Source organism: Hemicordylus capensis, chromosome 1, assembly GCF_027244095.1.
Source record: "Hemicordylus capensis ecotype Gifberg chromosome 1, rHemCap1.1.pri, whole genome shotgun sequence".
NCBI lineage: Eukaryota > Metazoa > Chordata > Lepidosauria > Squamata > Cordylidae > Hemicordylus > Hemicordylus capensis.
In genome coordinates, this window is record NC_069657.1 from 17,514,443 (window position 1) to 17,529,104 (window position 14,662).

A 14,662-nucleotide genomic window follows, 5' to 3' on the forward strand; every position below is an offset into this window, starting at 1 on the left:
GGAAGATGCTGAAAGGCATCATCTCATACTGCGTGGGAGGAGGCAATGGTAAACCCCTCCTGTATTCTACCAAAGAAAATCACAGGGCTCTGTGGGCGCCAGAAGTCAAAATCGACTTGATGGCACACTTTACACAATGGGTACAAGAGTGCAGCAAAAATCTGCAGATGTGTTTTTTCTTTGCAATATCTTCATAGTCTGTTCCTTATTCAACATTACTCTCACAACATTACTCTCACACACATTTCTCTTTCTAATACACACACACACACACACACACACACACACCCTTCATCTAGCAGTTAACTTCAGTTGTGATCGTAGTCCCCTTTCTTCTCCGTTCCTACCATCGGTCCCTCAGCCCTCTGGGCTGACAGTTGTTTAAACTTGTGAGCAGTTGGAATGTTCACAAATGTTCCTTAACACCTCAGCAGCTCTTTCAATGGCTACAGCTAGTTTATTTCAATGAACAGAATCCAAAGCCCTCATAGCCAACAGCTATGGAGGCTTCAAACACTGTAGTGTGTGTTCACTTGAGGTTTTTGTTGTTGAACGCATCCAGTTTTTGAAGGCAATTTCGATACCTCAGTATTTCTCTATAACCATCACCATGCCCTAGCGCCCAGGGGTTACATGGGAAGCTGCCATATACTGAGTCAGACCACTGGTCCATCTAGCTCAGTATCGGCTACACAGACTGGTAGTGGCTTCTTGTTGTTGGCCTACAATTCCCATCTTCCCCAGTCACAATGGTCACAGGCCACTGATGGGAGTTCTAGAAAAACAACATCTGAGGACTCAAGTTTAAGACCCCCTGGATTAGCTTTGACTATTTAGGAAATGCTAGACTTGGGACGAGCCACTAAAAATGGCTTGACTAGCAAGCCAGAGGTTGCCGTTTCGAATCCCCACTGGTATGTTTCCCAGACTATGGGAAACACCTATATTGGGCAGCAGTGATATAGGAAGATGCTGAATTGCATCATCTCATACTGTGCGGGAGATGGCAATGGTAAACCACTCCTGTATTCTACCAAAGACCACAGGGCTCGACACCAATTCAACGGTACACTTTACCTTTAGACTTAGGACACCTCAGTATATACCCCACCTCATCAATCACCATTTTACCCATCTGTAAAATGGGAAAGACAGCAGTTAAAAGCAATGATAGAATAAAGTGAAGTCCTTTATTTTGAGCTGTAGGCACAGAGCAGGCTGTTAACTTGCATAAGACAATTTATCTTAAACAATAACCATTTCCCAGGGTGAAATTCTCCTAGCCTCCCGAACAGTCCAAGCACAAACTTGGATGCTGGCCATGATGTGTCACACACAAACCTTGTTAAAACCATTAAAGAGCAAAAACAGGACACAGAAACATATAGAATTAAAACGAACAGCAAATATCTCAGTACCAACAAAGCAACCGATCAAAACTTCTATCTCACACTCAATCAGAAATCAAAAGCCAGCTGAAATAAACACACCTTGACAAGACTCTAAAAGCAAACAAAGATGGAGCCAAGCAGATCTCCTGGAGGAGAGCATTCTATAATCTGGGCGCCACCACATCTCTCACGCCCACCTGCTGTACATCATATTGCCAAATTCTGGAAGGCCTTTCCATAATCACGGATGTAGTGGTGGTCTATATTTACGCAATGGTGAGGAAATTAATTCTGCACGTGTCAAGGAGCACTGATGTTTATTACAGCCTTCTATGGGCTAGGGCTGAGCCTTATTCTTCAAAATCTGCAGAGGTTCGTCTGCAGTGGCCATTGGCGCGTCTGGTGGCTACTCGGGGACAGGCCTTCTCCATTGCTGCCCCCAGGCTTTGGAACGCTCTCCCTGCTGAAATAAGAGCCTCCCCATTCTTAAAGTAAAGTTGGGCTGTCGAGTTGGTATCAATTCCTGGCGACCATAGAGCCATGTGGTTGTCTTTGGTAGAATACAGGAGGGGTTTACCATTGCCTCCTCCCGCGCAGTGTGAGATGATGCCTTTCAGCATCTTCCTGTATCACTGCTTTCTGATATAGGTGTTGGGCAGTATACAAATAAGTTAGTTAAACAGACAAACAACCAGCCAGCCAGCTCTGGAGCTGAACACTGGTAAACAATGGGTCAAAATTACGCTTCAGCTCTGACCTAACAGGATTTTAGCAGAACAGGCTTCCCCACAAACACCTTTAAATAGTGAAATACTCAAAAGCCGTCATTCTCAGAGCTCACTAAGGTCTGACTTAATCAATCTACACATCATAGCTGGATGGATTGCAAATGAGCTGTATGTTTGTGCACTCCCCCCGCATGTGTCTGGATGAATTCCAAGCAACCTAGTTTGTTAAACCACAGTTTCCTGTGACATTCAAATTGGGAAACTGTGATTTAAGCAATCCCTACAAACCAGGATCTTGGTTTATAAGGATCACTTAAATTGCAGTCTCCTGGTTCAGATGTCACAGGAAACTGTGTTTGAAGAAACCAGGAAACTCTGAATTTAGCCAGGCTTCTAGGAGAGGGAGAGGGGGCTAGTTTTGTGATCCAACGAACTAGTTTGTAGCATCATCTGAACCTGGCCTTAAAGTACCTGACAACCAACCATACAAAACCAAACAGCTTGCTTCTTTGGCAAATTGTTAGCAGTCAGTTTGGTCTTCAGTTCAGATTTTGTTTATTTTTCAAAAGGAAAACACAACTCAGAAGAAAATGATAAGCACTTAAAACTACAAAACACAAGATTTGGGACTCAGCTTTATCTACTTTGTTTACAGATTGGCACAACATTAAATATTGATTTGAATCTGGCCCCATCTTTGAAGCTTGCTAGAGCCAAACTCATCACAACAGCAAGCACATTCACTCACATACCCCATTAAAATTCAGCAGGACTTGCTCATAAAACTGCTCAGAATTTTAGTTTCTGCACTCTCTATCATTTGCATTTCTTTCTTTATTAGAACAAAACAATTTTCACACCTATGTTAAACAAAACATCATTTTGAACAGCCACATTACAGTTCAATTATGCCCATGTGGTATGGGGAAAATCCAACCCATCCAACATGTTTTGTTGCTCTGTCCATTATATAGAGATTTAAGATGCTCCTTATTAACTTCTCTTCTGACACCCTTCCCAAGTTGCTCAGGAGATTTTTATGTCTCTTATTTTCTTGTGGATAGAACTTTAGATGTCACCTTTAAGGTGGCCAAATTTTGTTCTATTGCAGTATTGTTATGGCAGCGAGTTTTTCTTAATTTTATAATTTTTATTGATTATTTATCTGTGGATATTAATTTACATATTTACATATTTTCCTGTGTTATGAGATGTTTTGTTTATGTCATGTTATGCTGACCTTGGGTTGTAAATAAAGATATATATAGTTCAATTCATAATTTTTACAAATACACTAAGAATCTTCCGTTTAAAGCCCTCCCCTTCCAAGTTTCTGTAAGCGCTAGTTTGACTGATACTCCCCTTTCCCTGTGAAACAACCCATGTGATTAAAAAAAGGGCACACACCAAGAGCACACCCATCCATATGTCTTTCTGTCATTTCCTGATTGCCCCCCCCCCCAGTACTTCTTTATTGTAGGGGGGCAGTTACTCTAAACCACCCATCTACACGTGGTCCAAATATTAACTAGTATTTGGGTCACATAAAGAACAGCAGACAAACCACCAACCCTCCCCGCAAGTGATAAAGAAATGTCAAAATGAGCATGAAAGACATTGGGATGAGTGTGCTCTTCTTGTGCCCCCCTTCTTAATTATGTGGGGCAGTTCTGCAGAGAAAGTATCTTTCAAACTCACTCCAAGATAAGTTATGAAATTGCTCTAGTAGTTAATACAGGGCACCAATATAAATATCAATACTTAGCATCTTCTTTATATATAATTCGCCAAGGCATACCCGTCACTAATCCCATGTGTGGCAACTCTCACAAGAGTTCAGAGAGCTGCCCAATAGCCACAGGATGGGTAGGGGGGAGAAAATAGCAGTGGAGGCGGTAGCCGGCGAGTTGAAGAAAATGGTGGCTGGCCGGCCAAAAAGCAGTGGATGGGCGAAGAAGCCGGCAGGCCAGCCAGAAAGTGGTGTGGGCATGCAGATGAGAAGAAGCCGGCAGCCGGCAAGCCAGAAAGTAGAGGGTGGGTAGTAGAAGAAGCCGGCCGGCTGGCCAGCCAGAGAGCAGCACAGGTGGGTGGGCGGGCTGCGAGAAGAGGCTGGTGGCCAGCCGGCCAGAAAAAGTCAGGCAGGCTGGAAAAGAAGTCGGCTGCCAGGTGGTCAGAAAGTGGCTGGGGCGGGAGAAAGAAAAAGGCGGTAGCAGGCAGGCTGGCCGGAGGCGCAGAAGCTCTGCACCCGGTCTAGCTAGTTCATATTATATATCCTAGTTTAGGTTCAGTGTGCAATCCAGATATTCGCATGTCTGGTAAGGGGAAAACAAGGTTGGAGGCTCTTTCTGTGATCAAAGGAACCTCCAACCTTGTTTTTCCCACACAGTCACAAAAGATCAAATATCGAGTGACGCACACCTCACAAACTAGGGGAGGAGCCATCTCCTACCCTAGCAATCATCGTGTAAACCACCCTAATGTTTCTGAGTTTCTAAACCCCTTCACATATAATGCTTCTGTAGTCTTATAACAACTTAAGGTAGGTCCATTTTATTATTTCCATACTGCTGTGAGAACAGGAGCTTGCCTAAGGCTACAAACCGAGGGCCCGTAGCCACCAGCTGGTCCTGTCTTCCCTTTTACTGGCAATTTTCCTTTAAAGACTGATGAGCTCACCCCATTAACTCCTCACTCCCACCATCCTGACTTCCTGAAAGGAAAAAAGAAACCCAAGTTTACATACAGCCTTGCCTTGCCTACTACAGGTCTCCATTCTCTCCTTGTAGGTTTCTGCCCTTGCTACGAGGCAGCCTTTTTGGGACTGTAGTGTGGCTTTAGGAGCAGGCACTTACAAACTGAAATTCCACACCGATTCCACACCAAGCACTGGATTTTACTGTTTTGTCAAAAGAAATGGCTCATTTCTGAAAACTGTATAGACAAATATATGTACCAGATGTATTTATGTTATCAGAGGCTGTACTGTAAGTTAAAAAACAACTGAGATCATTTTGTAAAACGAGGGAGGGAGAGGGAGGGAGAAACACATCCAGATCTAACTGGCTGACATCCAGACTAAATTACTCCCGAGTGGCCCTACCGAAATTGAGTAATTCTTTAGCGTAACTCCTGAGTAACTCAGTCTGTATATCAGCCCCTATCTTATCTGACGTTTCCCTAAACTCACTTAAGAAATCCTCTTTCTTTGCTCAGGTAATGAGACGTCTTAATCTTTATAGTCTCATCCACTTTTTACCAACTGTCCATTATAATCTTTTCTGTCACTAACTGTCCCTTGTAAATGCCACGGTCTCTCTCGCTACAACTCACCCTTCTGCTGCTCTGTCTCCATCACTCCAACTGTCTTTAATTGCTGCTCTCCCCTCCAAAATTCCACCCCACTCTACCAATTCTGCCTGAGATCTCAAGCACCTCCTCCTATGCATATTATTAAGTATTATTAAGAATATTTACTGCTTTTCAAGAGGAAAGTTTTGAAAGCAGTTTACATAAGAAAAGAGAACATGACACTTCACTGTCCCCAGAGGCTCACAACCTAAAAAGAAACACAAAGGAGACACCAGCAACAGCCACTGCAAAGACATCTCTGAGACAAATGAACATCAACACCATACTAGCCTCATCTAGTCCATTTCACCACAGGGCCAAAATACAGGTGAGGCTGGGGCACTCACATTGGTTGCTCACTTGTTGGAAGGTCCCTGAACTGGCTCAGGTGGGGGGAGGGCTGCTCCCAGCATGGTGATACTGACCACTTCAGCTCAGGCATGCGCACTGCCCATGCGCGTGATGACACTGTGCACAGGCTGCTGGAAGCAGCGCTGCAGCCACGCGCTGCCTTTTGGAAAGCGAGCACTGCACCCAGAAAGACGGTAGGGCAGGGGAGGGGCAGGTAAGGACCTGATTACCTGGTTTTTAAAGGAACCGATCCCCACCCCGCCAAATTGGTCCAGATGTGGCTGCCCGAGCTGGTTCGAAGCTTCCCTAAGGAGGCGCCGAACCGGTTCGCAAACATCCCTATTCACTCTCCGTTTGCTCTGTTCACATATATAAAGAAAAGCCTGCATGGCAAGAGTCTCGTTTTAACATTAAAATAACCACACGAGTAAGGAAAGCAGAACCCTCTCCCCACAGCGGTCTTACCTTACCCATGCTCCCATCTCCCCTCCACGCGACCAACCTGACTCACTTCCAGTATTGGGGCTGAGGGTAAAGTGCCAAGGGGTGACACACATCGCTGGGAGATAAAGCAGGGGAAGGGAGAGAGTGCGCTTTTCTCATACGCACTTCCTCTTGGTGTAAAAATGGGATCCTCTTCCCACTTAATACACGAACGATGCAGCCATACACACAAACATCACCTTCCCATCTTGTCTGGTCCTTAATTCATGGGAGAGAGGGGAGATCTGAACAGGAGACTTCTTGCTTCAAATGCATCTCAGCATGTAGTTAGAGGATTGAATTTACTCACTAGTAACAGCTGTACCAGGCTGTGAATTAGACCAGAGTGGTAGCCTCTGTGTGTGTGTGTGGGTAGACCCCTTTATTTCTGCGTGGCTTTCCTGTTGAGAATCACACACCCCATTCACTGAGTTAGTTATTTAACCCTGAAGGTGCCATTTGCTATAATGGCACTTTTGGAGTTCAACAGTCAGCTTGTGGGGGTGGTTTTCAGCAGGAAAATGGTGCAAAAGCAAAGGGCTGGGTGGGGTGGGGGGCTGTAGCTCAGTGGAGGAGCAACTGCTTTGCATGCAGAAGGTCCCAAGTTCAATCCCCGACATCTCCAGGTAAGGCCTAGAAAGAAACCTTGGAGAAGCCCCTGCCAGTCAGTGTAGACCAGAGATTCTCAACGTTGGGTCCCCCAGATGTTATTGGACTTCAACTGCCATAATCCTCAGCCCCAGTGGCCTTTGGTTGGGGATTATGGGAGTTGAAGTCCAATACCATCTGGGGACCCAATGTTGAGAATCCCTGGTGTAGACCAGTGTTTCTCAACCACCGGTCCCTGGACCGCTGCCGGTCCCCGAAGGGTTGAGCGCCGGTCCCTGACTGGGAGTCAACCCCGCCCCAACTGAAATCAAGGCACTCACTTCCTCAATTTTGCACATGGCACGGAAGAGGAAGAGTATCACGGAGGCGTGGGACCCTTCTTGTGCCTTGCCTCCACGTGCTGCTGAGATCTTCCTACAGCTATCTTATTCCCTATCTTTACAGCTTCAAACTGTATGCGATGCGGGGAAATGGAGGAAAAAGTATGGCAGTGGGCGCCACTTGAAGGGCTGCTGGTTCTTGCATGCTCATTGTTTGCAGCCAAAGGTTGGTTGATTGAAACCCAGCTGCCTGTTGTGGTTGAGGCGCCTTGAGAGGGAACGCTGTTGCAAGCATCAGTGGGGCTTGCTTGTATGTTGTTTTCATTGGCACCATGTAGCTTTTGAATTTTTCTAATGGCCCAACATCCCCTCTCCATTGAATAATCACAAGCACCTCCACTCCAGACATACTGGAGACAAATTTGTTCACCCAGGCTTTTAGATTCAGGGGTTCTCAACCTTGGGTACCCAGACGTTGGTGGACTTCTACTCCCATAATCCCCAGCCATAATGGCCAAATGCCATTGTTGTTGGGGGTTATGGGAGTTTAACTGAGGGACCCAAGGTTAAGAACCCCTAATATTCCATGTTTGCAAAAGATTCCAAATTTAATTATTTTAATGCTTATATTATTTTCATTCTAAACTGCCCAGAGATGCAAGTTTGGGGCAGTATAGAAGTCTGATAGATAGATAGATAGATAGATAGATAGAAAGATAGATAGATAGATAGATAGATAGATAGATAGACTTGAAACCCCTTTACTAACTGCTGGTCCGGGAAACTGCGCATGAAGAATGTAGCGGTCCTTGAAACTCTGCACGAAGAATTTAGCGGTCCTTGACTCCAAAAAGTTTGAGAAACACTGGTGTAGACGATACTGAGCTAGGTCGACCAATGGACTGACTCTGTATAAGGCAGCTTCCTATGCTCCTATCAACCCCTGCTTCCACACTGCAGTCCTGATCCGAATTTCAGCCCAGATATCTGATCTGTGTGGGTAAAGTCAAGCTTTTAACTACCCGCTTACATATTTAATGTCACATGCAGTTTTGGCCTTTAATTTATACTGCCTATACTTTCTTTTATTCTGCTTGCCTGAGATCCTAGGGGTACACGCGCCTTCCCTTGATGCTGCCAAGAGCAAGACACTTACAACACAATTTTGTCGAGGCAGCTGGACATGGGGCAAGACAGAGTAGAGAGTAACATAGGCTAATGTCTCTCCGAACAGGCTTACGAAGAAACGAGGAGTTCTGTTTTGCCTGCTCACACACACACAGACACACACACAAAAGTGACGGTTCTGTGGTTTTTATTTTCTCGGGCCCGGTCACTCCTCGGATGTGCTTTCAGATTGTGCCTCCAGCGGACAGCTGCGGACGCCTGGGCTGTGCTCTGCATTTCAATGAGCCCATCCAGACTGCAGCCGAGGGTGCCCCCCAACAGGGGAGGTCAAGCCTGAGTCAGCAGACTGTCTGCGCCCGAAGCCACCCGCGCTTCTCCAGGCCCTCTGCCTTTCAGTGACCATATATGGGAGCCTGACTGTCACAACAAACGAATTCAGTGCAAGGGCAAATTAAACACACACTCCCCCCCGCTTCTGTTTTATTCACACTCCTTTTTCCATGCAGCTGGATAAGGCTGGAGATTCTGCCCCCGCCCTCCAGCTTCCCTCCCCAATTCCACCCGACATGACAATGATTGACAGGAGTGGCAACAGGTTACGGAGAGCAGCCTCCATTTCATGTGCAACTCTGGTGTTCTGAACCGAATGGCGTTTCTCACGGCCCAGGGAAGGCTAACAATATACCAACACACACACACACACACACACACACACACACACACACGGCACCTGCTTCATTATCATATCTTCAGGGAATCAGTGGTGGGGGTGGGGGGAGTGGAGGAGAGGGTGTTAGGGATAGAGGGATGATTAAATGGTCTCATGTTCAGAGCGACATTTATAAAGAGGGCAGATGGGGGCCAAAAAACTTCACGCACCGTATTCAGAAACAAGCTCATTAACCAAAAGGACACAACCCATCTGGCATCAACACACATCTGCACTGGAGAACATAAAAACTGCCCTGCTAGAGCAGACCAAAAAGCTTCCTCATGTCTAGTATCCTGTTTCCAAGAGCAGCCGGGGACATGCTTCTGGGGAGCTTAGAGACAAAGCAGGCAGGCACCAGTTCCCCCCTGCGATTTGGTGTTCAGAGATATACTGCCTCTGAACATGAAGGCTCCATTTAGATGTCATGGCTGATATCCTGCGAGGGAGGTTACGCTGAGGGATGATGACTGGCCAAAGGTCACCTGGCTGAGTGGAGATTTGACTTCAGGTCTGTCCAATCCTAGTCTGGCACTAGACAACTGTACAGTCAAGACTGGACTACTACAATGTCCTCCCTGTGGGGCTGCCTTTCAAGGTTGTCTGGAAATTCCAACAGGTTCTTAATGCTGCACTGAGACTTCTCCGACTGCCACCTCTTGCACTATTTTCCCTGATTACCACTCCATTCCAGGCAGAATTCAAGGTGCAGGTTATCAATTTAAAGCCCTGTGTAGCTTAGGGCCAAGAAAGCTTAAAGAACCTTTGAAGGAAACCATCTATCCACTCAAAGAGTCTACAATGCTGAAGACATGGAACCCTCTGCCCTCAAAGAATTGCTTAGCTCCCTCACTCTCTGTATCCCTTATTCAGACATTATGCTTTGCTCGCATTCAGGTGTCTGTAACCATGCATGTGTTTTTGTGTGAACGACTGTGCATGCGTTCATTTTATAAAAAATGAAGCTGGGTACAGGTCCCTCAAATACTTGGTACAGACAGGCAGTGTTCTGCTGTATGTGTGTTGAGCATAATGTGTGCATAACTGTACATGTGTACACTTTACACAGACTGTAAATACACTGAACGTACCATGTGAACAGGGCTTATCTTTCACTAGCAAGCGAGGACTGTGGGAGGTTTTAGAGTGCTTACATGGGCAAGCCTTTTGTTCGCCTTGTACTACGAATACAATACAACGGATATTTATATACCGCTTTTCAGCAGAAGTTCCCAAAGTGGTTTACACAGATATAAATAAATAAAATGGCTCTGTCCCAAAAGGGCTCAAAATCTAAAAAAAAGAAACATAGACACCAGCAACAGCCACTGGAGGGATGCTGTGCTGGGGATGGATAGGGCCAGGTGCTCTCCCCATGCTCAATAAAGAGAATCCCCACTTTGAAAAGGTGCCTCTTTGCTCAGTTAGCAGGGGACATCTTCATTTGTTTCTGTCTCTTGCCTGTCTTCATTCTTTCTATCAGCTCCTTTCTACATTGTTCTATTTGACTTTACTGTTTTTATTTTGGTGTGTGTGTGTGTGTGTGTGTGTGTGTGTGTGTGTGTGTGTGTGTGTGTGTTAGCCGCTGTGGGCACTCATCCGAGCAGACAGGTGGGAGAGAAATTCCCTAATAAATAAATAAAATTTAAGGTTACATCAGTTGATTCTTTCTCCTAGAGTTTTTATATCCAGAAGAGGTAAGATAACGTTGAACATTAAAACACTGTCAAACTGAGCTTCAGTTCTTGCTGTCAATCTAAAGCTTGGTTCTGGAGGCAAATCACCAATGAACAAACTGTTGGCAATTGCAAACGATGATGTGGTGTGTAGCTGTTAAGACTATAAACAGAGAGACCTGGGTCCAGATCCTTGTGCCACTAGGAAGCTCACTGAGCGACCTTGAGCCTATCACTCTCTCTCAGCTGAAGCTACCTCACAGGGTTGTTTGTAAGCATTAAAGGAATGGGGAGCAAAATATTATGTCACTCTAAACTCCTTGGAATAAGGATATGGTACGAATATAAACAACGGCAATTCTGTTTTACAGCAAAGCACACAGACAGATTTAGAGATGTCTGTGGGTCCTCTTTTTCTTTTACATAGTGTTTTGGTTTAGAAGGTCAACAAAAAAAAAAAAATCCTGCCATATTGCTTACAGCAATCAATTTCCACCAATGCCAGATATTCCCAAAGGAGCGAAAGAGAATTAATCAGCATCCAAAACTCCTTACGCTTACCTTTGGCACAGCTTACTCAGATGAGTCCTTAACCTACAGCTGCCTCCAGTGGGAAAAGATGCAAATGAAGTCTCATTAAGCTCTGAAATTTTATGAGAAGCTCCCTTTCTTCTTAAAGGATAGCAATAGCCCTTAAACTGTTCTGTTTTACTTTAATGAGCGTGGCTCTTAATATTTCTTCTAATGTATTTAGAGGAGTGGAATGACAAAGGTTCCGAATCTTCAGACAGATGGACAAGAGGAACTCTGAATAACCCAAATTATTGGGGTTGTTTGGCACAAATCTGTATAAATGTATGCCCAAAATAGAGTTTTCCAGAAACCTTATCCCTTCCTTAATTCATTTTTTAAACTGGCATGCATTTCGACTTCTAAGGTTATGTGCTATTTTTCTTGTTGCTTTTCAGTAAGATGTCTTCAAATCAGGTTCTTTTTGTTATGTGTGACTGTGTTTTAAATTTGGTTATGTTAAACATTATCTAATGCAAGGACCTGTGGTACTCCAGATGTTGCTGAACTACAATTCCCATCATCCTCTGCTACAATCTATTGTATTATGTTCTAACCTCTGATCGAATGGGACAGCACCTAATAAATATCTTAAATAAAAACAAACATTTCATTTCTCACTCTTTTTGTGGAGGGAAGGGAGGTTAGAGGAATAAGATCCTAGGAGGCATTGTTTTGGGCACACACTTCAGAATATGAACACCTTCCTAAAATACCTATGAAGCAGTGCTGAAAATAAGAGCCTGTCAAAATAAGAGCTTCCCCAACTCTGGCTGTTTTTTAAAAGACACACCTGTTTTCTCAGGGACTTAGTTACTTAATTAATTTTAAATTGCTTGTTTTATTTCAGAACATTGTTTTAATCGTTTTATCCTGTTTTATATTTGTTGTATTTTAAATGATGTAAACCACCTAGGGATACACGTATCAGGTGGGATATAACTATGATAAATCAATAATGTTTAATGACTTATTTGAGGCCACTTTTCTCCAAGTAACCGATAACACTGAGCTCTCCAATTTAAAAAAACACTGCTAAATTCCCCCTTACCTTGAATAGAATGACAAAAAGCCTTTTGAAACGACATGTTTGATGTTGGAAATATTGCATTGGTAAGCGAAGGAGGGAGAGAGAAGCAGGGGAATTACTGTTATGCAGTTCTTTTCTTCTTCTTTTTCTTTTTGGAGATTAAACATTCTCTTCTTACTCACAATTTGTTCTCACCATTTTCCAGGTGCTGCAGCTCCTAGTTCTGCTGCAGCTGCTGCAGAGGTCAAGTTGACAAGAGGCCATCCCAAAGAAACTTGCTGATGCCAGCAAATTCAAGGAGGTGGTGGAATGGGTGGAAGGAAGGGGATATGTCTGCTATAGATTGATGGCTAAGGTATTCCAACAGAACCAGCTGTGCCTGTGTTCCGGTTTTTGCTGCTACCAATGGAAAGCAGAAAGGATGTAAAGAGAATCCTCCTACGCAAGGGTTCTCTCTAATTTTTTTCATCTGTGCGCGGAATGCATTTTGTTCTGGGCAGCAACAGTGTTCCCTCTACGGCGTACGTACACAAGTTTTTTTAATGTCTGCTCAGTTAATTTTAGATCCCGCTTAGATTGACTAAGGACGGTCCCACTCTGAATATACATGCACACACACTGCCTTGATACTGCCTCCCAGAACAAAATTCATTCCACACACGGATGAAAAAAATTAGAGAGAACCCTGGACAGCCGTCTCAAGGCAGTGTGTGCACACATTTATTCAGAGTGGAACCATCCTGATTCAACCTGAGCGGGATCTAAAACTAACTGAATGGACATAGAAAAATTTGTGAGCACTGTAAGATATTCTCATTTGGGGGGAAATGGAGCCGCTCTGGGAAGAACAGATGGTTCCAAGTTCCCTACCTGGCATCTCCAAGATAGGGCTGAGAAAGATTTCTGCCTGCAACCTTAGAGAAGCCGCTGCCAGTCTGTGAAGACAATACTGAGCGAGATAGACCAATGTGGGACTCAATATATAGCAGCTTCCTATGTTCCTATGTCTACAAACCAGAATCTTATCATAGCTTCAGATCCTGGTTTTCCACAAACTGCAATTAGCAGCATCTAGCCACCTAATGGCACAGCGGGAAATGCCTAGGAAGCATGAAGGTGCCGGTTCAAATCTCCTCTGGTACCTATATCAGGAAGCAGTAATAAAGGAAGATGCTGAAAGGAATAATCTCATACTGCACGGGAGGAGACAATGGTAAAACCCTCCTGTATTCTACCAAAGACAACCACAAGGCTCTATGGTTGCCACGAGTCGACACCAACTTGACGGCACACTTTACCTTTAGTCCCCTCCACTTGCATGCGGAGGATGGACCACATACATGTGCATGTCCAAAGCATGTGCATGTGTGCAAGCTCAAAAGTTTTTTGATGTTTGCTTAGTTAATTTTAGATCCCGCTCAGGTTGAATCAAGAAAGCTCCATTCCAAATGCCCATGTGCGCGCACACTGCCTTGATGCTGCCGCCCAGACTAAAATTCATTCCTCAGACAGACGGAAAAAAATTAGAGATAACACTGCACTCAAGGCTGCTCATGTTCAAATTAGTTTACCCCTACCCAACTGTGGTTTACCATTACAACTGAATGCACTCCGTCTGAGTGTGCACTGAAACTGCTCTAAAGGGCACTGACACAAATGCAAGGTGCGACACCAAGCGATTGTGGAAACAACATAAGCAACCTCAAGTTTAGCAACAAATCTAAAAACCTAAAGTCAGTCAGTCAGTCTTTATTTCGGTATTGATAAACTCTAACCGAATTTTATTCGCAATAAGACAAAACTGAGCAACATTATAGGACCTAACTTCGTTCTGATCTGCTAAAATAAAATTCAAATAAAACATATCAGTAAAGCCTGGATATAAGATAATGTCTGAAGAAATAAGCTTATGTCAGATATCCCAATAATATTGACAGTACAGGAGTACATGTGCTGTCGTTTCAATCTCACCAGAGCCACAGGGACAGACACACTCTTCTAAAAACCTAAACAGAAAAGTTCTCAAACAGTGGGATGCAAATAAATAAGCACACACATTGTTATGATATGCAGGAGCCTTGCCAAATTTTCAAACAGGACTCCTGAGAAGTGTTCTTTATCTCCTATAAGTAACATACAGACACAGGGCTGTCTGGGAAAAATAAAGGTTTTATTTAATAACACTACCTCTGTGTATCATAGTCTAGGTGCCACGGTTAGATTTCTAGGCATTATGGCTTTCTGGCACCTGAGATAGCTCAAGCCCTGGGCTAAGTATTTCCAAAACAACCACTACTCCTAAGACTAAGGCCTATTTCT

The 14,662-nt window shown here is 44.3% G+C and overlaps 1 protein-coding gene across 5 annotated transcripts in view; it reads right to left on the minus strand.

The window, feature by feature from the left end:
- The window catches only part of AKT1 (AKT serine/threonine kinase 1), a 153,674-nt gene that overhangs the window by 81,046 nt on the left and 57,966 nt on the right, over positions 1 to 14,662 (minus strand). Inside the window, exon 1 of one of the 5 annotated variants that reach the window (XM_053282889.1) lies at positions 5,450 to 5,487. The exons of the other annotated variants lie outside the window; for them this stretch is intronic. Within the exon in view, the coding sequence (XP_053138864.1) occupies positions 5,450 to 5,471 (22 nt within the window). The 5' untranslated portion in view covers positions 5,472 to 5,487. Of the gene's footprint in view, positions 1 to 5,449; positions 5,488 to 14,662 lie in introns of those variants that run through there. 5 annotated transcript variants of the gene reach the window in all.